The sequence below is a fragment of the Pelophylax lessonae genome (assembly GCF_965119305.1).
Source record: "Pelophylax lessonae genome assembly, chromosome: 11".
Lineage (NCBI taxonomy): Eukaryota > Metazoa > Chordata > Amphibia > Anura > Ranidae > Pelophylax > Pelophylax lessonae.
In genome coordinates, this window is record NC_138778.1 from 38868838 (window position 1) to 38896240 (window position 27403).

The following is a 27403-nucleotide window of genomic DNA, read 5'->3' on the forward strand; positions in this document are numbered from 1 at the left end:
AAGACCTGAGACTGGGACGGAGATTTGTCTTCCAACAAGACAATGATCCTAAACATAAAGCAAAATCTACAATGGAATGGTTCACAAATAAACATATCCAGGTGTTAGAATGGCCAAGTCAAAGTCCAGACCTGAATCCAATTGAGAATCTGTGGAAAGAACTGAAAACTGCTGTTCACAAACGCTCTCCATCCAACCTCACTGAGCTCAAGCTGTTTTGCAAGGAGGAATGGGCAAAAATTTCAGTCTCTCGATGTGCAAAACTGATAGAGACATACCCCAAGCGACTTACAGCTGTAATCGCAGCAAAAGGTGGCGCTACAAAGTATTAACTTAAGGGGGCTGAATAATTTTGCACGCCCAATTTTTCAGTTTTTTAAGTGGCTAGACTGATTTCTGTTTTTCTTTTTTTTTTTTTTTTTTAAACTCGAATGGTAATTGCCTTATCTCACACAGGTCACATGACCTTCCACTGCTGGCGGCTGATGTCAGAGGGTTATATCAGCCCCTCCTGCATGCCTTACATGGGGCAACCAGCAGAGGAATGCCATTGACAACAAGCTATTGCTGTGAGATAAGGCATTTTCAATTATAATTTTAAAAAAATGGACACATAATACTGTACATCTTAATTAAACAGAGGGGATGGTAGTGTTTTATCATCCTGACTTTACATCCACTTTAGTCATTGTTGTTTCTCTATCGCTCATTGACAGACGTAGTCTTCTTGATTCTCAAGAGCTGGGTTATGTTGTCTCCGCAGGAGTAGGACTAGGCAGAAAGACAAAACGTTCTGGCTCCACCTTAGGGGCAGTCCCTGAGGGTATATCCTCCCTCTCTCTGCTACAGGGAATCAGTTTTTTTCTGTCTAGTCAGGAGTAAGGACCTAAGCTCCTTGCTGGGATCTTTTTGGTCCTGGCAAGATTTTTTCTTCAGAAGAAATATTTTTTAGGTAGTTTTTTCTCCAGTGTTTTTCCTGTGAGATCTTCAAGCAAAAAACGCCGGACTGGGCGACACTAGTGGTCACCCCAGCCGGCCTACGAGCGCGCGCAGACCATTGCATTGCGCTTGGTCGGCCGCGACACATTCAAGTAAGTATGCAGGGCCGGGCGACGGGCTGGATGTTGAGATTCAGTGGTCACCCCGGTTTCTGCCTACGAGCGCGTGCAGACCAGAGCTCCGCGCTGGGTCGGCCGCGACGGAGTCCCAGTGTGGGCCTTCTAGATTGGATTTTGATTCTGTCAATCCCACCCCTCATTTTGTGGCACTGCTTCTGGATGTCCCAGCTCTTGAGAATCAAGAAGACTACGTCTGTCAATGAGCGATAGAGAAAAATGGATTTTTGTAAGATCTTACCGTAAAATCCTTTTCTCTTAAGCTCATTGACAGACGTAGTACCCGCCCCTCTATCATTGAGTTGGGTTGGGTTAAATTCTCTGTACTGCTTTAAAACAGAACTGATTCCCTGTAGCAGAGAGAGGGAGGATATACCCTCAGGGACTGCCCCTAAGGTGGAGCCAGAACGTTTTGTCTTTCTGCCTAGTCCTACTCCTGCGGAGACAACATAACCCAGCTCTTGAGAATCAAGAAGACTACGTCTGTCAATGAGCTTAAGAGAAAAGGATTTTACGGTAAGATCTTACAAAAATCCATTTATTTGCTTGATTCATGTGTATTTCTGCTCTTGTCTCGCACACTTCCTGTAGTTAAAGGGTCACAAACAAGTATTCAAGATTAATTCAATATGCACAATATGGAGGTTTTGTTTCATACATATCTCTATTAATTTTAATAGGGAACGTATTGCAAATTTTTTGTTAATTTAACCTGATAATACACAGTGCAAGCCTGTCTTCATGTTAATTCCACCAATTTTGTTCTTCTGTGGTCTCAGGTTTTATAGAGCAAGAATGAATGCTTTTGTTTACTGAGACTCGATCAATCTGGGAAGCATAAGGCTGACAAAGAAAATATTAAAGAATAAAGAAACACCATCCCTCTGTCACTCCTGTTTGTTTTTATTTAAATCCTCCTATCTAGAAGTTTAAATCAGCAGCCTTTAGGCTGCTATGGTGATTTCACAGGTCGGTCCTTGTCTTCTATGACTGTTGGTGGTATTTTGGCTGATTTTACTACCTCACTTATTCCTTTGATCCTTTCTGCAATTATATATATAATAAGTGATCGACACCTTTTTGTTTATGTCAAAATCAGGCCTTGTATCTCTTTCATTAAAAATATTAATAATGACCACTGTGCTAAATAAAAGAAAAAGAAAATCCAAATTTATTACAGAAGAAAAGCTAGTCACTAATAACATCAAATAAGATGAACCACAAAGTGAGTAATACAATAAAAAAAGAATGATGTTGCAATGGAAATACAAATGCTCTCAGTATAATAGGACAAATTACAAGACAGAAAAAAGTTACAGAAAAGAGAAACAAGAAAAATATTGGTGATACATTACGCAGACCTCCTGGTCATCTGGGATTTGGACTCAGAATTTTTTCAGAGCTGTGACAGGTTTTTATATACCTTCTCTACCCAGCCCCCTTTAGTTAAAATAAAGAATAAATAGAAAAAAAAAACACACCCTTAACTTAAAGCGGATGTATCCCCTGTGTAAAAAAAAAACAAAAAAAACAAAAAACCCTGCAGGACAATGGCATAATATGCTAGTATGCATCGCATACTAGCATGTTATGAAATACTTGCCTTAGAACGAAGCCCCCCACACGGTCGCCCGGACACAGCTGAGGGAGCTGACATGTTCCCTCCGCGTCTCTTCCGGGTTCGGCAGCTCCGGCGCTGTGAGTGGTCGGAGCCGCGATAACGTCACTCCTGCACATGCGCACGGGAATTCACTTTCCGGCAAGGAGCTCTGAAGATCCGGCAAGATACGCCGGACTTTCAGAGTGCATGCGCCGCTGGTGTCGGTGGTTGCATGCAGGGCGAATATCTCCTAAACCGTGCAGGTTTAGGAGACATTAATTTTACCTGCAGGTAAGCCTTATTATAGGCTTACATGTAGGTAAAAATTAAAAAGCAGAGTATACTACCGCTTAATGTTGATCAGGTTTTGGTCATCCTCACACCCCCCCCCCCCCTCCAAGTGATTACCTTCCAAACTGCATTGTGTTTAAACAACATTGCATTGTTTAGAGATACCATCTTATACCAAACTGCATCGTGGACAAAAGAAAAACAGACCTATATAGATACCAACTCAAAATACAATACAACAAACCCTCCCAAAGCTCTAGATAACAGACCTCAGATATTGCCTCTAGCTACAATACAACACAGCTGTTTTATGATGTCAGCTGTTCTCAGAATGTCCAGGCAGAGTTCTGAAACTTTGAAGTCATCAAAAGTTCATGTTCATTTCAGGTAAAAAAAATTATTGTAGACTTCAATATTTCCATTACAGTGGTTTCTCCTGGAGTGCCTAGGGCCCAGTGATGGCAAACCTTGGCACCCCAGATGTTTTGGAACTACATTTCCCATGATGCTCAACTACATTGCAGAGTGCATCAGCATCATGGGAAATGTAGTTCCAAAACATCTGGGGTGCCAAGGTTTGCCATCACTGGGCCCAAGGCTGTGTGATGACCTGCCTACAGGAGGTGTGTCCATCACAGCTTGGCTTCACAGGAGGTAAGTTGGTTGGATGATGCAGTCCTTCCAGTAAATGTTTTTTTTTTTTCCCTCAGATTGACAAAGCAACATAAAAATAAATTTTAGATATTTTTAATAACAGTATATTTCTTTACAGCTTAAGTAGATGTTGCTGTGCCATAGATCAAGACCTTACTGCAGTTACATTTTTGTCTATAACTTTATAAATCTATTAATTGCAAACTTGATGGGGTTTCTTTGCATCTGTGATTGTAAAAAGCTTTTTTTCCAACTCTAGGTAATAGAGTTGGTGAAGAAGTATGGAACTAAGCACTGGACTCTGATTGCCAAGCAGTTGAAAGGCAGGATGGGTAAGCAGTGCCGTGAGCGCTGGCACAACCATCTTAACCCGGAAGTGAAGAAGTCATCCTGGACAGAAGAGGAAGATCGCATTATCTGTCAAGCGCACAAACTGCTGGGAAACCGTTGGGCTGAAATAGCAAAGCTGCTCCCTGGAAGGTAAGGGTTGTTTTTCCACATGTAGAGTGGATGGACAGATTAAATCTTAATAAATGGTTGTTAAAAAAAAAAAATCCTCTAAAAATCGAACTTTCGCTATCGTTCATTGACATCTGATCTTCATATCAGTAGGATTATACTGCCCCTTACAGGGGTAGGACACTAGGCAGAGAAAGGTTGGCATTCTCCGAAACCCTTGTCCAGAATTGTTTCATACTATTGTGGATGAACAATAGCGGTGCATTAAGCATATGTTAGTGGTGCCTAAGTGTTTTGCACGCCGTTACCCCTTTGTGGAGGCAGTGTCCACTAGGTGGAATGTACCACCAAAAGTGGATCCCCGGTGTCCCGGTTGAATAAAGTGACTCTGGTACTGGTGGAAGAGTCTCTAACTTTTGTGGACCCCGAGGATAGACGGGTGGAATCCTTGTCCCGGCATTTACACGTGGTAGCAGGTCACATATTAAAGACTACCTTTGTGAATGTTTTGGTAGCACAGACTGCTACGGAATGGGGGAAGTTTTTTAAAAGTAACTTGGAAGCTGAACGGCTCCCCCCTGCGGAGTTGGAACTACTGGACCAGTTGGTTCAAGCCTTGGTGTTCATGTGTGATATGTCCCTGGATTCAGCCCCATTAGTGGCCAGGGCGTTGGCAGTGGGGATTGCTATTAGGCGCATGGTGTGGCTAAAAAGCTGGTCAGCAGACCAGACTTCTTCTAAAAAGGCCTTGACAATCTGATTATTTGTTTGTCCTTAGGGATGGAGCTCGTAAGAGGCAGGCTGCATCTTCTGCAACCATTTCCAGATGAAAAAGGCAGGGGGTTGTGCAGGCCTATTCCATCAAGGGCCAGGTTCTTCCTTTCCCTGTTAAGGCACATTCTTTGAGGGTGCTTGGTGCCTCCTGGGCCTTCCGACATCAGGTGTCAGTGGTCCAGGTTTGCAAGGCGGCCACCTAGTCGTCTGTGCACACATTCACAAAGTTTTTCAAGGTGAATGTACTCGCATCTGCGGATGCTGCTTTTGGCCACAAAGTTTTGCAGGCTGCTGTTGCAGATGCTCCTGCCTCCTGTCGGTTTATTTTTCTTTGGTAGGTTAGCTCCAGTTGTTCCTGGTTGAGCTCATGGTTTGCTTGGTTGGCTACGTTTAGCCCTTTTGGGAAATACGTTTATGGCTGTATTTTTTCCCACCCCTCATGTTGACACTGCTTTGGGACGCCCCAAGGGTCAAAGAAGATATGGAGCTGTGTCCGTCAATGAATGAAAGAGAACTGGATTTTTCTCTTACCGTAAAATTATTTTCTCTGATGTTCATTAACGGACCCAGCACCCACCCCTCTTAGTTGGGTTATATATTCTTCTGACACTGCTTTTTAGAAAACTGAAGTCCTTTAGCAGGAAGGGGGAGTATACCCCCTAGGACGGCACTATGGGCGTAGGTAAATTTTTTACCCGCCTAGTGTCCTGCTATGGAGAGCAGCAGAACCCAAGGGTCAAAAAAGATATGGAGCTGTGTCCGTCAATGAACATCAGGGAAAAGGATTTTACGGTAAGACAAAAATCCAGTTTCTCTATCGTTCATTGACAGACACAGCTCCATTTTCTTCTTGACCATTGTTATGCTGCCCCCTACAGGAGTAGGACACTAGGCATTACCACACCTATGGGGCAGTCCCTGCAGGCATACACCCACACACTCTGCTATAGCCTTCAGTTTGTTTCTGCTTAGTTTAGGAGTAGGACCTAGTTCCCTGCTGGGACTTCGGTCTTAGCTGTTTTTTTTTTTTGGGAACCTTTATGTAAGACTTTATTTTTTTAGTTGGTGTTCCTGAGAGAACTACAAGCAACAGCCGGCTTGGTTTCGGACTGGATATACTAGATCTTTAACCACTTGCCGACTGCCGCACGACTATTTACGTCGGCAGTCAGCCCCTCACAGGTAGAGCGACGTAGGGTTACGTCGCTAGCCTGAAAGGGTTTTGAGGGGCGAGCGCGCGCCGCCGGATGCGCGCTCCCGCTCGGTCACGGACCCCCCCGCGTGTGCCTGGCGGACCCGATGTCCGCCGGGCACTCGCGATCGTCCTTGACAGCGGGAGAAAGGCAGGTTCTCCCTGTGTAAGAATGGTGATCAAACGGTTCTACTATGTAGGACCGTTGATCATTGTTCTTACACATCAAGCCACAGCCAATCACAGTTAGAAACACGCCCCTAGGACACACTTAACCCCTCCCTCTCCAATACAGTTAACTCCTTCACTGCCAGTGTAATTTTTACAGTAGCAGTGCATATGTATAGCACTGATTACTGTAGTAATGTCACTGGTAACTCCAAAAATGTCAGTCAAGGGTCCGATCTGTCCGCCCCAATGTCGCAGTCCCGCAAAAAAAAACGCAGATCGCTGCCATTACGCGTTAAAAAAAAAAAAAAAAAAAAAAAGACAACAAAAATTACAATCTTTCCCTTTGTTAGTAAACACAATAACTTTTGCGCAAACCAATCAAAATACACTTTTTGCTATTTTTTTTTTTTTTTTTTTACCAAACCTATGGTAAAAAAAAAAATTGGCCTAAAATGTTAAATTTTGATTTTTACATTATTTTTTGGGGGGGGGAATTTCATATAAAGAAATGTGAAAAATATTGTTATTTTTGCAAAATTGACGCTCTTTTTTTGTTTATAGCGCATGATCAAAAAATCGCACAGGTGATCAAATACCACCAAAAGAAAGCTCTGCTTGTGGGAAAAAAGGACGCCAAATTCGTTTAGGTACAGCGTCGCACGACCGCGCAATTGTCCGTTAAAGTCACGCAGTGCCGAATCGCAAAATAGGCCTTGATCAGGAAGGGGGTAATATCTTCCGGGGCTTAAGTGGTTAAGGTCTCCCAGCCTGGCCAGTGAGCGTGAGCAGGTTATAGTCCAGCATTAGGCATCGCCACGATACCCCCGATAGATGGGCAGGCTCTGACCTTGACCGCTCCAAAATCACAATTATTGTGCTCCGTAAAAAAAATGAATAAGCAAATGCACTTCCTTTTCCTGTTAAAAAAAAAAAAATTGCCATTTTTTTATTTATTTTTTTTGTATTAGATGCCTGTTAAGCATTTGATCAGCAGATCACTGGTCCAATTTCAGGCTCCTGCAGACTGTCAGTGTAGCTGTCTGCTCTTACCTCGTACAGACAGGTATTTGCTGAGTGACAGGGAGCATCAATGAACTACCTAGAGCGCTCATCGTCGCTGATGGTAGTTGTAGTTCCCCCATTTACAATACTCTGTGAATAAACAACGTGGCTGGGTAGGCTAAGCCCTTCACCGCTGCATTTTTTTAAAATTGTGACAGTGGGTGTGGGTAGAAGATCCCCAGCTTTGTCACAATTAGAAAGGGGGATCAGGGTGGAACATGTAACATGATCCCAAAGGCGAGCTTATCCTTTTAAGTTACTTTGCTTCCTTCTGTTCCTGGCAGCTGTCACAAAGTACTTTGCATTGTAAGCATTGCGCTTATTAGTTTGCTCTCTTTTTGCACAGAACGGACAATGCAGTGAAGAATCATTGGAACTCCACCATCAAGAGGAAAGTGGAGACAGCCGGGTACCTAAATGAACAGAAGAGCAGTGTCACGGGTGATCAGGAGGAGCGGGATGACTCTACCTCCCAGACTGTAGTGGAGAAGGTACAATCTCAATCGACATACAGTTCTTAGTAGATGTCCACTACTGAGAGTTTTTATGTACATTTATATAATGTGAGTGTGTGGGTATATAGACATGTCAAATGTAAATTCAATATATATTTTCTTACTTTGGTTAATGCACTTTTTTTTTTGGCTAATTACAGAGCGATTTCTGTTTGGTACTCCAGGATAAGGCAGATGTAATAGAGCCTGTCGCCTCCTCTGATATCATAGAAGTAAATATAACTGAAGTTAAGTCAGAGGTGCAAAGCGAAGGTGAAGAGGAAGATAGTGCTGGATCCAGTCCCTCGTCTGCTGTCGCTTCTGTGAGTTCAGGGCCAGATAAGTGGATGGTGGAGTATGTCAACTACCTAGTGCCAAACAATGAGATGATTGAATCTGTAAGTATCCCTGCATAAATCCATGTTTAAAGTAGAATAACAGCACTTAAACTTTTCTTATAAGTAATTGCTCAGTAAAATGGTTTGGCTTCTACAATGTATGCAAACAAGAATTAGAAGTAATAGTAATTTTCTGTGTAGGAGTTGAAATATGATTGGTGATAGTGGTGAGACTATAGGGTCTCAAACAAGGATCAGAAGAGGACTTGATAGCTTTTGAACAGGGGAAATCCTTAATTTCATGTTATGAATAAGGTATGTAGAGTGATTTAGCAGTGCCATACCTTCAAATGCAACATACAAGTGAGAAATCGGTATATATAGAGTAGACAATTAGTGCAATAACAAATTACATGTTCAGCATGTAGACAGGATTGCGTGATTGGGTCACATGCCAACAGCATTCAATCAGATCGTGCTGTGGCTGCATAGTAACCTGTTGTGACAGCAGTGTGCATGCTGGAAGGTTAAAGCTGAACACCTGGAATTCACCCACTTTGTAAAATGTGCTGGCCTACTAGGAGTTATGTCCGAGGTGCATGCCGCCTTTTGGACTTATCTCTAGTGTTTACAACTCAAGTTAATGGAGTGCTGGGAGTGCAGCTATCTCTACGCTCCTAGCAATCTGAGAGGTAAGACGCTGTCTTCTCAGACAGCATCTCTGCCTGCCCCTCCTCTCTGTTGTTCGTTCACAGAGGGCTTTGTATTCTGTGAAATGGGTTCACATAATGTAAAGTGGTCTTTGCTTGGGCAAGGGAGAGGAAGAGTCGGCCCAGCGACAGCATGTAACTCCGCAGCTGCTGAGGCCAAAAGGTCCAGCGTAGGAGCGATAGAATTAGAGGCAGCTGTACTCCCAGCACTCAGTAAAATCTCATTTGTAAATGAAAGGGATACGTGAACGAGGTGCCATGCACCTCATTGAACTTAACCTATAGTAATCCAGCACATTTTACAAAGTGGCTGAATTGCTGAAATTGAGCTTTAGTCGGCAGGCATTGGACCACAGGGAGTGGTCCCTTCATCTGGAGGGGTTTCATCAGCTGTGTCTTCGGTGGGGCATTCCCTAGGTGGATCTGTTGGCGTCTTGGCTAAACAGAAAGGTGCAGAGGTCCATGGCACGATGAAGGGATCCACTGGCGGATGCCACAGACGCGCTGGTGCCCCCGTGGAGTCAGTATCGTCTGATATGTGAATGTTAAATGTGCAACATTAGTAAATGGAAATAAAGTGAGGAAGTGCCATACATAGATATACAAAATCACAATTCATATGAATATAAATCGTGCATAATCAATTTTCTTAAAATCGCACAAGATTATTATATATAAAAAAACAATTTGAATATTCAAACGTATGCAAAAATCCCAAAACCTCAAATATATAAAATTAAATATATAAAAGTCCAGTGCAAAAAGCGTCTTTGTGCAAAAATGTCAAGATGTTAACTACAAAAGCCAGAAAGTGCTTCAGAAATCAAAAATCCTCCACCACATACAATTGGCCGCTCACCTCACGTTCTGACACCTGTGAAAGCACTGGATTTGTCTCGTATTGTAGAAATCGCTAAGAACAGTGAGTGTGGAGGAACGCATTTAACAGGATACTGGCTGATTGTCATCCACAAGATTATATCCCTTTCTGGGAACAGCTTGTTCTGACCCACTGATAACACAGGGGTCAGAACATGAGATGAGCGGCCAATTGTATGTGGTGGAGGATTTTTTTGCACTGCACTTTCATACATTTAATTTTATATATGTATATATGTGTGTGTGTGTATATATATATATATATATATATATATATATATATATATATATATGTGTGTATGTATGTGTGTATATATATATATATATATATATATATATATATATATATATATATAATGTGTGTGTGTGTGAGGTTTTGGGATTTTTGCATAAGTGAAAATTCTTATTGTTTTTTTATATATTTATCTTTTGCGATTTTAAGGAACAATTTTTTTATGCACTATTTATATTCATATGAATTGTGATTTTGTATATCTATGTATGGCACTTCCTCACTTTATTTGCATTTACTAATGTTGCACATTTAACATTCGTTTATTTTTAAGTGGCGCTGCACTTCACTTTACCATTGATCTTAGATGTGCAGTGGAAGCATTTATAGTGCTAGCAGCTGCTTGATTTCACTTGACACTTAATATTAAATTTTTGCACTTTAATTAGCACTAAGCACATTATTTTTGCTCTATTTATTTTAAATTATTTGTGATTTCATGGCACAATAAGTTCAGTTTTATATATCGTATTTTGCTGATTTTATCATCTAGTATTGTCTGATACGACTCTCAAGCTTCTGCCCAGACTCCTACGCAGGGTTGAGGCAGAAGGGATTCCGGTCATCTTAATGGCCCCGGACTGGCCTCGCCTTGCTTGGTATGCTGATCTTGTGTGGCTGGTCGCCGATGTTCCTTGGAAGCTTCCTTTCAGGGAGGATCTGCTGTCCCAAGGACCGATCTTCCATCCTGCTTTATAGTCGCTGGCTTTGATGGCTTGGTTTTTGAACCCCATGTGCTAAAGGATAGAGGTTTGTCTAAGTCGGTGATTCCTATGTTGTTAAAAGCTAGGAAATTTACTTAGAGGAAGATCTACCATCATATGTGGAAGACGTACATTGGATGGTGTGAGTCTTTTGGGGTGCATCCTCGCTCCTTGTCCTGCTGTCTTCTCCCACTGAGGCAGGACATAGGATTTACTCCATGTCCTCGGATTGACATTCCTATATACTCCGCCTACCTCTAGCCACGAGCAATACTTACTCATAACAGTGACTTTAGAGATATCACATTGACCCATCCATGGGAACTATCTAGGATCGACAGTGGATCATCGTGGCACCCACGATTTTGCCAATTGCCGGCCATTGCCTTTACTATTTCTCTTCTCAGTGAACTATGTCCTAGTGAGACCAGACACCTCTTTCCCGGCTAATACCGGTTTTTATTGACAGCCCAGTTACCCTTACAAAAAAGACTTCTCTTGGTATACATTGTGCATAGAACTCTGGTTGACCCCTGAGGAAGGGTTTTCATACCCGAAACGCGTAGGGTCCTATCCGGTTCTTTCCACCAATGGTGCCTAGGAGTCTTCTGTTTGGATACTGGTCTGTCCTTGCATGCAAGTTTTAAATGTCACATATATCTAGTCATGTGCTAGATATATAATTGTTTGTTTACAATATTTTGTTTTTTGTAATAAAATTGTCAAATTATCTATACACAGTTGTATTCTTCAGTGCTTTAGTGGCATGTAAAGTCCCAAATCATTGGGGGTACCCTTTCTGTATCTATTTACCGGGATGATGGCCACTAGCACTGGGTACGAAGTGATAGGATTAAATCAATTATCACTATAACGGGTCAAGTTTCCGCCTCTTTGATCCTGCTATATTTCAGAAGGCAGGCTTTGTGAAATCAATGAAACTGCAATGCCTATTCACAGAGCACAGTGAATGTGTCACAGAATTCAACAAAATCAATGTGTGGTATTCTTTACAAAGTTAAAGCGGAGTTCCGGCCACATAAACATTTTTTAGTTAAAAATACCCCCCTAATCCTAAACTAACCCCAATTACACTAACACTAACCCCACATTATAGTAGTGTACAGTAAATGAATATAGATAAAATCTTACCTTTTAAAATTGATTGAAGAGCACGGCTATCTCCGATGTGGGCGTCTGAAGCCGCTGTGTCCACCACTGTGTCCTCCTTCTGGTTTCAGCTACCCAGAATGCAGATCACAATCTTGCGCATGCGCGGTAGATTGCGATCGGCAATCAGAGTAGCGGCCGGCCATTCCCATTGCATCCTGGGATTGATGACGCTCATCTCCCAGGACGCAATGCAAAGGAGGAAGTGACGTCGGGGGCCGCGGCAGTATAAGGAGGAAGAGGAAGGAAGGTAAGTTAACTTTCATTAAAAACAAGGTATGTGACACACACAAAAAAAAAATATTTATCCAATTCTTTTTCAGGTTTTTTTTTACTCTACCTGATGCAAAGATTTTTTTTTGTTTTTTTTTAGGGTGGAACTCCGCTTTAATTGCCAAAATCCTAAATTTGTTCAGATTAATAGGAATAGAAATGGTTCAAATTTAGTGTGGAAATGTTTTTCACATTTTGACCATAGATACTTTGGGACCTTGTTGTGCAGCTGTCTCCCTTGAGACTATCCTTTCTCTTGTAACTTAGTGGGATCTGAATCTGGTTTGGTGATATCAGTTCCACCATTTGAACCCATTAGGGACCTTCCTCTGTCCACTGTCACCTACAAGTGGCTTTTTCTTGTAGCCACCACCACCTCTGTGTGGTGAGTGACTGAACTGGCAGCCTTAGTCTGCAAGATATCCTGATTTTGTATATGGACAAGGCAGTGAAGGAAAAAGGACTTCTTTCTTGCTTAAGATAATTTCTGCCTTTTTACCTTTTACTCTCTTTGCCTCCAGTTTTCCCTTGACTGGATGTGGTTCAGGCTGTGAGAGTATATCTCTAAGCCAGGGTGCACTACTGTTTTGTTCCACCATCTCTTGCTAGCTGGACAATTGTTCAAGCCTGTGGTCTCAAGGATTGAATGACACCTTTTTTTGGCATGTGCACTCTGCTAGATCTGTAAGTATACACTGGACTTTTGGGTATTAGGCAACTGTTTTTCCAAACTTGCAATGCTGCCACCTCGTCCCCTATTCACACTTTTTTCCCCTAACTTTAACTTTGTGGATGTTTTAGCCTCATCTAATGTCAACTTACAGCAATAAAGACTTTCAGAAGGCTCTCTGAGCTCTGATTTTCAGTTTTTTCCTGTCCCTCCTGGCTGGGCTCCTTCCCTTCTTCCTACCTCCCAGTCCCTGGTGCTTTGGTTGACTTTTCCTGACATACCTGCCGAGTTCCTTCAAAAACTGTATGCAAGTGTAGCTAGAATTGAAGACTTTATGCTGTTTCGAAGGTAAAGGGCGGTGACAACCAATGCAACCAGTTTGTAATTTGCACCATACTTTGTTTTTTTTTTTATTACCGTATTCCCTTTACTGTACATGGGTAAGCAGGCCACTTCATAGGTGGAGTCTTTGCTGTTGTATATTCAGTCACTTATTAACCACTTAAGCCCCGGAATATTTTACCCCCTTCCTGACCAGGAGGTATTTTGCGATTCGGCACTGCGTGACTTTAACGGACAATTGCGCGGTCGTGCGATGCCGTACCTAAACGAATTTGACGTCCTTTTTTTCCCACAAACAGAGCTTTCTTTTGGTGGTATTTGATCACCTGTGCGATGTTTTTTGATCATGCGCTATAAACAAAAAAAGAGCGTAAATTTTGAAAAAATAACAATATTTTTCACATTTTTTTATGATATTCCCCCCCAAAAAAATGTAAAAATCAAAATTTTTTAACATTTTCGGCCAGTTTGTTTTATGCTACATATGTTTGATAAAAAAAACACAAAGCGTATTTTGATTGGTTTGTGCAAAAGTTATCGCGTTTACTAACAAAGGGAAAGATTTTTGTCATTTTTGTTGTTTTTTTTTTAAACGCGTAATGGCGATCTGCGATTTTTTTTTTTTTTTTTTTGCGGTACTGCGACATTGGGGCGGACAGATCGGACCCTTGACTGACATTTTTGACACTTTTGGGGTTACCAGTGACATTACTACAGTAATTAGTGCTATACATATGCACTGTTACTGTAAAAATACACTGGTAGTGAAGGGGTTAACTTTATTTGAGAAGGAGGGGTGGTGTGTGTCCCTAGGGGCGTGATTCTAACTGTGATTGGCTGTGGCTGGAGCTGTAGGAACAATGATCAACGGTCCTACATAGTAGAACCGTATGATCAGTGTTTCTACACAGGGGAGAATGACAGGCGGCTTGTTTACACTAGCCGCCTGACTTTCTCCCTCTGCAGCGACGATTGCAGAGTGACTGGCGGACATCGGGTCCGCCGGTCACACGCGCGGGGGGGGGGGGGGTCCGTGACCGCGCGGGAGTTGGAGCGCGCCTCCGGCGGCTCATGCTCGCTCCCCAGAGCCTCACAGGCTAGTGATGTTTATATACGTCGGCAAGTGGTTAACATTTTGGCCCCATTTTGTCTATACAGACATGCATTTGACACTATTGAGCCTACAGACAGAAATATAAGTTTATGAACCGATTTTGGATTAGTGCTTTTTGAAGTCCTTTAGAGTTACTGCATGTTTTTTTCTCTTGTTAGTCTTGCATCTTGATCTTCATTATACCATTTAATTTTTAGGACACTGATGGCTGGTGTGACCTATCTTCATTTGACTTGGTAGATGACTCTGCTGTCAGTGATGTTGGAAGCCCCACACATGCTTCCTCTAACCCTGCAAAGGCCATGGCATCTAATGTAACAGAATACAGACTAGATGGGCATACCCTCTCTGACCTGAGTAAGGGCAGCAAAGGTGAACTGATTCCTATATCTCCACGTCCACAAGGCATCTTTGGAACCCCACCGTCCCTGCTTAAACACCACAAAAAGAGGAAAATTACATTGTCACCTGTTACAGAAAACACAGTCAACAGCAGCACCTCCAATACAGAAGAGAAAAGTATGACTCCGAAGAGCACTCCTGTCAAATCCCTGCCTTTCTCTCCTTCTCAGGTATGAATTCAGCTAGATCACTCACTGTGCAACAATGGAGCTTAAACACTTTAGGGACAGTCACAATAAAATGACTGCTGCAAAACCTCCCAGAATAAAAAGGGGCGTGTTTTTTTTTTTTTTTTTTTTTTTTCACTTAGTTTACAAGTCTCTATGCTCCTTACCTGCGGGGTATACAGCACTATTGTAGTTTTATAAAAAAAAGAAAGAAAAAAGCCCTTTGTAGTTTGTTGCAATTTGTTGCAAGATGAGAGGTTACAGTAGACATTTGTGAACCCAGCCGAGAACTGCAGATGCCTCAGGTTATACAATTTTTAGCTCTGAGACAGCATCTTAAGCTACATACATGGCGCACATTTCTTTCCTGCAATCACAGGCAACAAAGTCAGTGTTGAAGGGAATCCCTCTTGCTGAATCTTTGTATTCTCCCGCCAGAAGACAGTGATTCTTGCTAGCGGCTATACTAGCTGCCAGCAATAAATACATGCCAAATCCAACAGGCTGGTTGTACCCAAGTTCATCTATCCACTTGGTACATTCAGCCTGCCCATACATGGTTCGAATCTCGGCCAGTTCCTACTGAACCGGTCGAGATTCAAACCGTCTATGGCCGATCCTACTTTAGTAAATAGATACTGACCTTGGATAATGCCTGAACAAGGATGGTGCTTTGTAATCAGAAAAGCAGTTTGTGTTTTTACGGAGAGTGTTGTGATCTTTTTGTTAGCACATATTTAACAAATATATCTGATTTTTAATTCATTCAGTTTCTTTGCTAAGAAAGCAGGATTATAAAGCTTAAAAGCTGAACTTCTAAGCACTAAAATTAACTTGCTTTTTTTTCTACAGTTTCTGAATTTCTGGTCAAAACACGATGCCTTAGAACTGGAAAATCCATCTCTGACGTCAACACCTGTCTGCAGCCAGAAGGTTGTGGTGACCACCCCCCTCCATCGGGACAAGACGCCACTGCTGCAAAAGAATTCAGCGTAAATGTTAATGTGCATGTGATGTTAGACCTATATAGCTAGAGAAATTGAATGAATATATATATATATATATATATATATATATATATATATATATATATATTTTTGGTCAGTGTGTAGTATAAGTGCAGTAGCGTGGCAGGACTATTGTTATTTCTGAAACTACTAAAATCTTCCTAATCTCTATAACAGCAATAATTTCATAGTCCAAGATGAGAACTAATAGGACTCCTTGACATAACGCAGGAACAGTGTACAGGGCAGATATAACAAAACACTTTCAATGGTATATTTAACAGCCCAAAAGAAAGCACATGCGCCGCCGGCTGCTAAATACAATTTTTTTTTGGGGGGTTGGCAGGTATCGGTGGCCATTTTCTTGTAGTTTTCCATTGACTCAAAGCGGCGGCCATGTATTTGAAGCCTATGGAGAGGTGATTTGGCGGTAGTCGTCTAATGTTACTTCCCGATTTTTCCTCCTCTCTGATCGCCGTGCAGCCTGACGTACTGCTCTATCCTGAGTCGGTGGTGGTGAGTCCCTGTGGGTGCAAAACATTCTCCCTCTTTCTGCTATATCTGTAAATTTGGTGCCCTGGGAATTGTGCTGCTTATGCAGGGGGGGGTTAGCAGTAATTCATACTTTTTTGCTACTGGTCCTCGGGTTAACCCATGAAGCGCCTGGAGCATGTCTCACCTCCTGACCCCTTCTGAGGCTGCGGGGCCCTTTAGGTCCCAGTCTGCTTTGTCTGCTCTGAATGGCGCTCCTAGAGTCACTGTTGTCCAGGGTAGTAATGGTCCTGCAACACCTGCATCCTATGTCTCCTTAGATTCTGAGGTTGATCTGACTGCCGCGGATTCAAGTAACCCTACTGGGTCTGCGTCGTCGCACCCTGAGTGCTCTGATGGTGAGGATGATTTCCCTTCCACTATGGCCAAGCATGAAAAGGCGCTAGTGGATGCACTGATTGTATTGGTGCGGAAACTTTAAAACTGGAGGACGCAGCTGCTGCTATGTCGGAGACCCTGGTACTTTTTGGTACTCGCAGATCCTCAAAGGCGCCAATGGTTTTCCCCTATTTAGACGCAGTTGTCGCAAGTCAGTGGGGTTTACCTAAACGCACTGTCGGGTGCCTAAGCGTTTTTCTAGAAGGTATCCTTTTGAAGAGTCCCTGTTAAAAAAACAAACAGTACCGCTTATGGTGGATTCTCAGGTTTACAGGTTAAATAAAGCCATCCTATTCCTTGTGGGAGACTCCCCGTCTTTTACAGACCTTTTTGACGAGAGCTAAATCTCAGGTCTGACGCTTTTTTACCATGGCCAGTTCCATTCTAAGACCGGTGTTTACCATACCTTTGGTTTCCCAGACCTTAACGGAATGGGCAAAGCTTTTGTGCCAGAACATGGAAGGGGGAACAGATTCCCCCTAAATTTGCGGGGCTGCAGTTCATCTGTGATGCCTCTTTGGATGCGGCTCCCTTAGTTTGCAGTGTATCTGTAACAGCAGTGATCCTTCGGTGCATGCTATGGCTCAAATACTGGTCTACGGACCAAGAAGGTCCTGTCTGATCTCCCTTTTCTAGGAGATCGCCTGTTCCGAGCATCCATGGATGAGATCATTAAGGTTCTTACAGGGGGAAGAGTACTCTTCTGCAGGCTACCAGGAGCAAGGAGTCTTGTCGCAAACGTGGCCCTTTCTACTCTGCTCACTAGCAGCCCTTTCGTTCTTCAGGATTTCAGGACAAGGGATCATTGAAACCAGTTTGAACCCCCTCAGGAGGTTCAGAGACCGTGGTCTGGTAAACCAAGGGCAATACCGTCTGATATACGCCTTTCCCACTCTCAAACTTCTGACGAAACTATTGCAAAGGATCGAGGCAGAAGTAATTCCAGTCATTCTTGTGGCCCTAGACTGGCCTCGCCAGTCTTGGTGCATCGACCTGGTACGGCTGGTCGCCAATGTCCCTTGGCGACTCCCTCTCAGGGAAGACCTGTTGGCCCAAGGGCCGATCTTCCGTCCTGCTTTACAGTCGCTGGCTTTAACGGCTTGGCTGTTGAAAGCCAGGTGCTGAAGGATAGGGGTTTGTCTGACTCTGTGATTCCCACACTGTTAAAAGCTAGGAAATCTACCTCTATGAAGATTTATCATCGCGCCTGGAAGTCGTACATTGTGTGGTGTGAGTCTCTGGGGGTTTCTCCCCGTTCCTTTTCTTTGGCTCGAATTCTGGCGTTCCTCCATAGAGGTGTTGAACAGCGCCTGGTGTACCGTCAATGGCCAGGTTTCCGCCTTGGCGATTTTTCTTTCAACGCACTTTGGCTATGCATTCCTTGGTTCACACCTTTGTTCAGGGGGTTCTCCACTTGGCTCCACTTGTGCGGTCTCCGTTGCCTCCGTGGGACCTCAATTTGGTCCTGTCGGTTCTTCAGAAACCGCCTTTTGAAAATATTTCCGAGATTCCCCCGATTACATTTTCCCAGAAGGTTGACACTTCTGTGCACAGGGTGTCCAAGCTGGCAGCTTTGTCTTGCCATTCACCTTACTTGGTGGTTCACAGAGATAAAGTTGTGCTTCACCCTTGTCAGTCTTTCCTTCCTAAGGTTGTCTCTGGTTTCCATATGAATGAAGATGATGTATTTCCTTATTAAGGAAATCAGACTCCGTTTTTGTCCTTGCGGATGGACCTCGCAAGGGGTTGGCCGCGTCTGCTGCGAGCATTTCCAGATGGATCAGACAGACGGTAGGGCAGGCCTATTCGATCAAGGGTCAGGTTCCTCCTTTCCCTGTTAATGTGCATTCTAATCGGGCACTTAGTGCCTCCTGGGCCTTCCACTATTAGGCGGCCACCTGGTCATCTGGGCACACTTTGACTAAATTTTACAGTGTAGATGATGTTTGAGAGGACTTGGTCCTCTTTGAGGTTGTATTGGTTTTTTTGAGGTGAGCTCCAGTTGTTCCTGGTTGAGCTCCAGTGTTACCTGGTTGGCTAGTTTTAGCCCTTGGGAATTTTTTCTGCTGTGTATTTCCCTTTGGGACGTCCCAGTGGTCAAAAGGATTCTGAAGCTGTGTCAGTCAATGCACGAAAGAAAAAATTGGATTTTTGTCTTACTGTAAAATCCTTTAATCTGATGGACACAGCACTCACCCCTCTATTGAGTTGAGTTATTTTTTCTTCTGACACTGCTTGCAACAAAACTGAATGCCTGTAGCAGGAAGTGAGCGTATACCCGCTGGGACGTCCCCATAGGTGTAAAGCTTTTTCCTGCCTAATGTCCTACTCCTGTATGGGGCAGCATAACCCAATGGTCAAGAAGATTCTGTAGCTGTGTCCGTCAATGAACATCAGAGCAAAGGATTTTACGTTAAGACAAAAATCCAATTTTTATCGCTTGCTAGAGGAGAAAAGTGTAAACAAAGAACTGGCGTGGGAAAAGTATACAAAAATCGATCAGGGTGTGATCTAGGTCAGGGTTACAGTTGGAGTTAAGGTTGGTGTCAGGTTTTTTAGGTAGGATTTTAAAAAGCATTTTTTAAGTTTAGTGTTGGTGTGTTCAGGGTTGTGCATGTGTTGTTTCTGGGTGATGTTAGTACAAACAGAATAATCACATTATTCACATATGTGGTTTTGCTGCAATTGTTAGAACCAGTAGAATTCATTTTGATTATTTGGTGGTAGGCTATGGTAATAGGCAAGAAATATACAGCTACATTTCAAAAATATTTTTCTTTTAATTTGATGGAAAAAAAAATCCGGAACTATCTATTACCATTTACCACCAAATAAACCCAATTTGTCCTGGAAAACAAAAACACACAAGGTATAATTCACCTGGATACACTAAGTTGGTGCGATTTTTATATGTACAGTTTTACTAATACATAAAACGCAAAACTGTGTTCAGGTGTTAGGATTTGTTTTACTGTCTGCCATAAAAGGTTTACTAGAAAGGTAACTGTCTTTCGCCAAGTTTGTACAAGCATGTTTATAAAGGTTTGTGTTATATATTTTTTTTTTTTTAGAAATAACATGTTTTTCGTTCTTGTATTTTTAGATTTGTCACTCCAAACCAAAAATTTATGGGAGACAATGCACCTCACACACCTACACCATTTAAAAATGCATTGGAAAAGTTTGGCTCAAGGCCATTGGTAAGTGAAGATGTAATTAATTTTATAAGTAATAGTCATTTAATCTATGGTATGTACTCGAGTCCCCAGTGCCCTACCAGCAAGATACTGTCTTAAGAAATAGTCATTATTAGGTCTATAGTGGTTGACACACCTGTTCTCTTCTCTTCTACCAAATTACTCTAGAAATGTACTGGAATAGAAACAGACCAAAGAAGAACCTGGTGCTTTTGTATACTGTATGAAGTAAGGTGGTGGGTGAGGAAGTTTTATAGCCACAAATTGTAATTTGGTCTCATGTGCATGAGAAATTAAAATGGACATGTGGTTGAATTGAGCTTCTGGATTATAGATTCTACCTTAATCCAGCAATACATGCCACTTTCTCCATATGCCTCAACCAGTGGCCACAGGAGACCAGGAGGTCTGTCTCACCATCTGCCCCCTCAATTTCTCCACCTTACTCAATTTTTCCCCCCCTTTTGGGATCCCCATTCGGGGCTTGAAGATTTTTCATACATATTGGGGTCCCCATCATGACTGCCCCTTGTGGTTCCATTGAGGTGAGGGTGACTGTTTGTCTTCTGGCGTGATCTTTGAGGCAATAAGCGACAGCAAAAGATCACATCTGTGTGTGTTTTTAAACTAAGCGGTTGCTCTTTGATTGTTGTGAAACTAGAGCAGAAAAACTACTGTGTAACTATATACTCCTGAAGAAGAAAAATCATGAACGTTCGATACGCGTCGGATTTATCTCTGTTATCACTGTTTGGTATACATTCCTGTCATCACAGTTGATTTGAGGGTACATTTTTACAACCATACTTTATTTGACAAATTAGTGTCAGAATATGTTCTTTATTGAACCATTGTACTGTGGGTACCCATTTCTGGTTTTACAGTTTACTTGAGGGCTCACAGCTCTGCTACTACACTTGCTTTGAGGTTTTGCTCACACAACATCATCATATTTGTCAACCGCCATGCCTTGTTTTGTCATTTTATGGAAACTATGTAATGTATTGTCATTTTGTATATATGTGAATTAAAATTTGTATATTTTTAACTATTATGGTATTACTCGTTGCCCTAAAAAGTCCCATATTAGGGGGATTCATTACAGAATCCAGAACTCAGGGATGCGGGCATTATCTGTCAGTATTTAGCAGCTATCCATATCAAGAAATTCAAATGAGGCGTCTTAGGGGTTCTGTTGTAATGCTGAGGAAAGTTAGAGGACTGAAAATCTGATAAGAATATCTTGCCACAGCATTCTCCAAAATATGTATTAAAAAAAAAACTAAGCATGCAAAATGTAAATCCGTTTTTGGATGGAACTGGTTTTTAGGGAGTACAAACATTGGTAGACAATCTACACTTCAGATAAAATGTGTAATAGAATATAGAATCATCTGGCATTTTCTATTCTACCACGGTTTACTACTTACAGAAGTTTGATTTATGTGGTTGTTTAAACCTTTGTTAGCACTTGCATTGACTCTTAATGGGATCTTTCTCCAACCGTCTTCCAGGGTAGCATCTGAGAGAGAGGCTCCTCCTACCTGAAAAGGGAAACGCAATAGTCCACCATTATAAAAACCATATAAAACTATTAGTCATACATGCGTGCCTCCCTTTTTGATTGGGTTTCCTCCGGACCCACAGGAGCTGCGACCGTTTATTTTTTTCCATGACCCTGTGCTTACTGCAGGGGACTCCCTGGCCAGCCTCCCATCCAGCCCAGGGGGCCTTGGGCAGCTATCTGGGCCAAGCTGCGGGGCATGCAACCATCCCCCCAGCTGTACTGAATGCTGGTGGCATTTCCCCAGAATGGTCGCAGTATTCACCTGGTGCTAGGTCGTCTGCCTGGATCTGCGCTCGTAGTGCAAGCAGTGTCTCGTCTGGCAGCCTCTATCATTGTGGGCACGTCGGAGGCGATCCACACTGATCTACGCTGTCGGAAGTGGCAAAATGGCGCCAGCTATGACATTCCGGCAGTTTGCGTCACTTCTGGTGGGGGGACATCTTTGAGTAGGCTCGGAGCCATGGAGCCGGACACTAGAGCAGGGCACTTCCGGTGACATCACTTCCGGGCGGCGGCGCAAATTAAAAAGAAAAAAATTGCACATAGATGGCCCTCCCACCCCAATGGAATTCAGGCTGGGATGACACCAGGGAAGCAGTGGCAGATGCAGATTCACCAACCCACATGGGGGGGTCAGCTGGTGGCGGGGCCGAAGCTAAAGCAGGAAGCAATTAAAAGGACCCAAAGCTGGGGTTCCTAGTGGCTGACCATGTCGGACGCTTCTCCACCCTATCGATCCTGCATGTCAAGACAGCTCCAAGGTAAGCCACAGCACACTGGAATCTCCTCTGTCCTAATCTCGCTACAAACGATACATTGTGGTTGTGCATGGCAACCGCCTATCTCACTTTGTCCCTTGTGCTTACTTAAAAGGCCCCAGGAGAGAAAAGGGCAAAGGCCAGCAGCAAGGCATGTGCCTCTTGTGGTCAAAGGTCTCCTCCGGATTTGAAAAAAAAAAACATTGTGCCAGAAATGCATCAATAAAATTGTGGCCAAGGAATCACAAGGTTTTTTGAAAGACATGCTCAACTCTAAAAACAGTACTCTCAGTGGCCCTAGTGTCAGCCAGGGGAGTAAGCCAAATACAGGCTTTATCCATAATAGAACCCTACTGTTTGATCAGACATATAAGATAATCATGTGGTTTTCTCTATCACGCAGCCTCCCTCTTCATTAGCTGAATGGGTTGTGCTGCCTTCTGCAGGGAGTAGTCTAGGCAGGAAAAATTTAAATATACACGCCCACGGGGCCGTCTCCACAGGGCATAATCCACACACCCTCTGCTCAGCAAACCAGTTTTTCTGCCTAGAGAAGGAGTAGGACCTAGGTTTCCTGCTGGGACTTCGGTCTCAGTTTTTTTTTATTGTTTTCAGAATATTTTGTTTTATTTCTCTTTATTTCTCTTTTACTCACTTTGCTAGCTACTGTTCAGTGGGATCCTCCCGGTGATCTGCAAGCAATGCCGTCTGGGGTTTCGCACTGGATAATCTAGATCCTTAGGGTCCCCCCAGCCCGGCTTACGAGCGTAAGCAGGTTATACTCCCGCACTAGGCCTCGCCATGATGGTTCCCCTTTCCGGATGGGGACGAGCCTGCAAGCGGATGCCTCCCCAGGACGCGATGAGATGAAATGCCCTGAGTCACAGCGTACCACTCGGCTGGTAGCACCCCCACTTCGGGTGGGAGGAGGTCTGCCCGGAGCGGAGCCCACCCGGTCTATGGTATGGTGAGTAAATGTGACCCCCATCTTGCCCCTGGTGGACTTGGGGGGGGGGATATGGGCATTCTCCTTGGGATAATAGGACCTGTACCTCCTAAAAGATCCCCCTGGCCTGTCAAGTACCCTGCCTCTGTGCCCTGTCTCCCTCTCCCGCACCCACGGGGGCTATTTAACTGGGGCATCTGGCGTCCTGAGGGGGGTGGCAATAGTAGCTTGTTGCTTGCTGGGTCTTGTAGATCCTTGAGGCCTTCATGGTGGGGGTCTCTGGCCGCATGGCACGCCGTGGGCGCCGCCATCTTAAGTGTGGGCAATGTGTATATTTTTTCCATTGACTTGTATGGGGCAGCCTATTAAAATGCACTGGCAACCATTTTTGTGTAGTCCCATTGTACTGCACTAGCAGTGTGCCTTTTACATCCAGGCCGAGGTCGCTCCCTGTGATTCTTCTTCCTGGTGCAGGCCATTCAGAAGCGTTTTCTTGAGGTGGTACAGTACTTTCTTTGCGGGCATATACCTGCACACTCGGCTGTTAGTGTATATTTAAGGGGGACTCTGCAGACCTCTGCTATCGGCGATGGGAACCGCGATCGGCGCTTCTTAAAGTGAGAGTACTCAGTCTTTCCTCTCACTTTGAATATGGAGTCCCAGGCTGTAAATTCACCCTCAGGCCCGCTCTCTATGACTCCCGGACAGTTCGGATTGCAATTGCTGGCTGCGATTTCAGCAGCTCTGGAAAGCCTGGCAACAAAAGTTGATTTTTTCATGAAAAGGTAATACCCGAGAACGGCCACTGCCTTCTCCTCCATCTTTGGTGGAGTCCTCTGATTCAGAGACTGATATTGACGCTTCCCTACCCGAAGGGTCGCTGTCCTCGCAGTCAGATGGTGAAGAGGACCTGTCGTCTTCAGCTGCAGCGTGGGCACGCACTTTGGTGGAAGCCCTGATTATTTCAGTGAGACTTTTCATAAAATTGTGAATGACCAGTGGCGGCACGTTAAGCACTTACTAGTTGTGCCAAAACGCTTTAAACGCCGATATCCTTTTGCTGATTCGGTTTCCAACCGTTGGACGGTGCCACCTGAGATGGACCACCCTTTTTCCAGGTTGAACAAATCTACCATTGTGCCTGTGGAAGATTCCCCAGTTTTTACGGGTCCGATGGACAGGCGGGTAGAATCCCTTTCCGCCATCTTCACGTGTTGACGGGTTCCATTTTGAAACTTGTTTTTTGTGTCTGTTTTGATATCACAGACAGTTACGGAATGGATTAGGGTTCTGAAAGGGAACTTGGTCCCTGACGAAGTTCCCCCAGAATTAACGGAACTGTTGGACCAGCTGGCCCAGACTCTGGTGTTCCTGTGTGATGCGTCCCTGGATGCGGCTCCCCTGGTGGCCACGTGTTTCAGGTGTGGGGATTGCCCTACAACACATTGTTAGCTGAAGAGCTGGTCGGCTGACCAAGCTTCCAAGAAAGCCCTGATGGATCTCCCTTTTCTGGGAGAGTATTTGGCGATTCACTGGATTGGTTGATCAAGGGTCTGACTGGCGAGAAGAGTACTCTTCTTCCTCAATCCTCCAAAGGTAAAACACTGTGCTAAGCGGAGTCCTTTCTTTACTGCTCATAGAAGGTTTTTTCGTGCCCCCGGGGTGCAAGAAAAAGGTAAGCCGTTCAGAGCGTCTGGAGTGTCTTGGAAGCACTGAGGCAAGTCCAGGACCAGTCAGTCCGGTGCTGCGGACAAGTCCTTTTCAGCATGAAGGGATGTCCTTACCCGTTTCTGGGGTGGGGGGACATCTGCGCTTCTTTCAGGAACCCTGGACTTCCTTAGTTCAAGACAAATGGGTTCACAAACTGATTTGTTCTGGGTACAAAATCGAATTTTGGTCCTGGCCGGGGGACAGGTTTTTTCAGTCAAATTTTCACCTGCCTCCAGAGCGTTTGAAAGATCTTTGGAAAGCTGTGCAGGACCTGGCTCAAGGAGTGATCGTGCTGGTTCCCCTGCAGGAACGCTTTCAAGGTTTCTATTCAACCTGTTCACTGTGCCCAGAAAGGAGGGCAAGGTGCGTCCAATCTGGATCTCAAGGCTCTGAACTGCTTTGTGAGGGTGCAGAAGTTTCGAATAGAGTCCATCCGGTCGATGGTTGCATCCTTGAATCAGGGGGATTTTCTAGCCTCTATCGATATCAAGGATGCGTTTCTCCACGTCCCCATATTCGCGGGACATCAGCGATTCCTCCGCTTTGCGGTGGCAGAGGAGCATTTTCAGTTTGTGGAGTTACCCTTTGGTCTCGCCTCTGCTCCCAGAGTTTTTACCAAGCTCCTGGCCCCGGTGCTTCCCTTGTTTACGTCAGAGAGGAATCTCAATTTTGGGATATCTGGACGATCTCCTGTTGCAAGCAGATTCTCATTCGGATCTGTTGGACAACATCTCGATTACAGTTCAGACCCTTAAAGAATTTGGGTGGACGATCAATTTAAAGGAATCTGCTCTATCGCCATCCGTACGGGTCACTTATCTGGGGCTGACTCTCTACTCCGCTCTAACGAGGGTCTTTCTCCCTTTGGAAAAGCTTGAGAAGTTGCAAGCGCGATCAGGTTTCTGACGGAAACCAATCAGTCCTCCCTGGGGGCCTTCATGAGAGCCCTGGTTCTGATGGTATCGACCTTCGGAGTGGTCCCATTTGCTCAGTCTCATTCAAGGTCTCTGCAGGAAGAGATTCTAACAAAATGGAACAGGGACCCTCAGTCATTGGACCAGAAGATTTGTTTGAGTCATCTCACAAAGTCGACCCTATCCTGGTGGATCCAGTTTCCTGCTTTGTGTCAGGGTAAGTCCTTCCTGCTGCTGTTCTGGACGGTGGTCACCACGGATGTCAGGCTGGGGTGGAGTGCTGGGGAAGCTCTGTGCCCAGGGGACTTGGGTGTCAGAAGCGTCATCCTTGCTGATCAACATCATTCTGGAGCGAAGATCGATCAAGCTTTGTCTGTTCCACTTGACGAGCCGACTACTTGGTTCTCCGGTTTGGATACAATTGGACAATGCTACGGCTGTGGCTTGCATCAATCATCAAGGGGGCACCAAGAGTGTCCTGGAGGCCAAGGAGGTGGCCGAGATTCTGGTTTGGGCGGAAGCCAATGTTCCAGCTCTTTCCGCAGTCCACATTCCGGGTGTGGAGAATAGGCAAGCGGATTACCTGAGTCGTCAGGTGTTGGATCAAGGTAAATGGTCCCTTCTTCCGGAGGTGTTTAACCTCCTGTGTGCCCGTTGGGATCTGTTTGTGTCTCGCCTCAACAGGAAAGTCCAGAGGTTTGTGGCCAGTTCTCGGGATCATCTGGCCGACGCCACAGATTCTCTGGTGGCCCCGATTCTCTGGTGGCCCCTAGGAGCCAGTATCGGCTGATTTTTTATGCCTTCCCTCCGCTCGTACTCCTGCCGAGGTTTCTTCGCCGGGTGGCGGTGGAAGGCCTTCCTGGTCGTTCAGGTGGCACCAGACTGGCCTCGGCGGTCTTGGTACGTAGACCTGGTAAAAATGGTCATAGATCCTCCATGGAGACTTCCTCTGTGGGAAGATCTGTTGTCTCAAGAACCGATCTTCCATCCTGCTTTACGGCCGCTGGCTTTAACGGCTTGGCTGTTGAAAGGTGTTGAGGGATAGAGGCATTTCTGACTCGGTGATTCCTATCCTTTTGAAGGCCAGGAAGTCGACATCTAGGAAGATCTATCATCGTACGTGGAAATCGTACATTTCATGATGTGAATCGCTGCAGCTGCACCCTCGCTTGTTTTCTATAGATAGGGTTTTGGCCTTTTTACGAAAAGGGGTTGAGCAGCACTTGATGTTGGGACACTATCAAGGGTCAGGTGTCGGCTACTAATAGCTTGATTCACACTTTTATTAAGGGGGTGCGTCATCTGGCTCCTCCGAGGAGATCCCCGTTGCCTCCGTGGATCTCAATTTGGTTTCGTCTTTTCTTCAAAAGCCTCCTTTTGAGAATATTAGGGAGACTTCTCTGCTTTCCTTGTCGCCGAAGGATGCCTTCCTAGTGGCTATTCTGCTCGCAGAGTATCTGAGTTGGCGGCACTGTCCTGTCGATCACCTTATTTGGTAGTC

General features: G+C 44.3%; 1 protein-coding gene across 3 annotated transcripts in view; it reads left to right on the top strand.

The window, feature by feature from the left end:
• Positions 1-27403, top strand: part of MYBL2 (MYB proto-oncogene like 2) — a 74351-nt gene that overhangs the window by 13318 nt on the left and 33630 nt on the right. For 2 of the 3 annotated variants that reach the window (XM_082271315.1, XM_082271317.1), the window contains exons 5-10: positions 3920-4140; positions 7665-7809; positions 7974-8210; positions 14502-14876; positions 15726-15865; positions 19914-20010. In XM_082271315.1, the coding sequence (XP_082127441.1) occupies positions 3920-4140; positions 7665-7809; positions 7974-8210; positions 14502-14876; positions 15726-15865; positions 19914-20010 (1215 nt within the window). The remainder of the gene's footprint in view (positions 1-3919; positions 4141-7664; positions 7810-7973; positions 8211-14501; positions 14877-15725; positions 15866-19913; positions 20011-27403) is intronic. The other variant, XM_082271316.1, reaches the window with a different exon arrangement.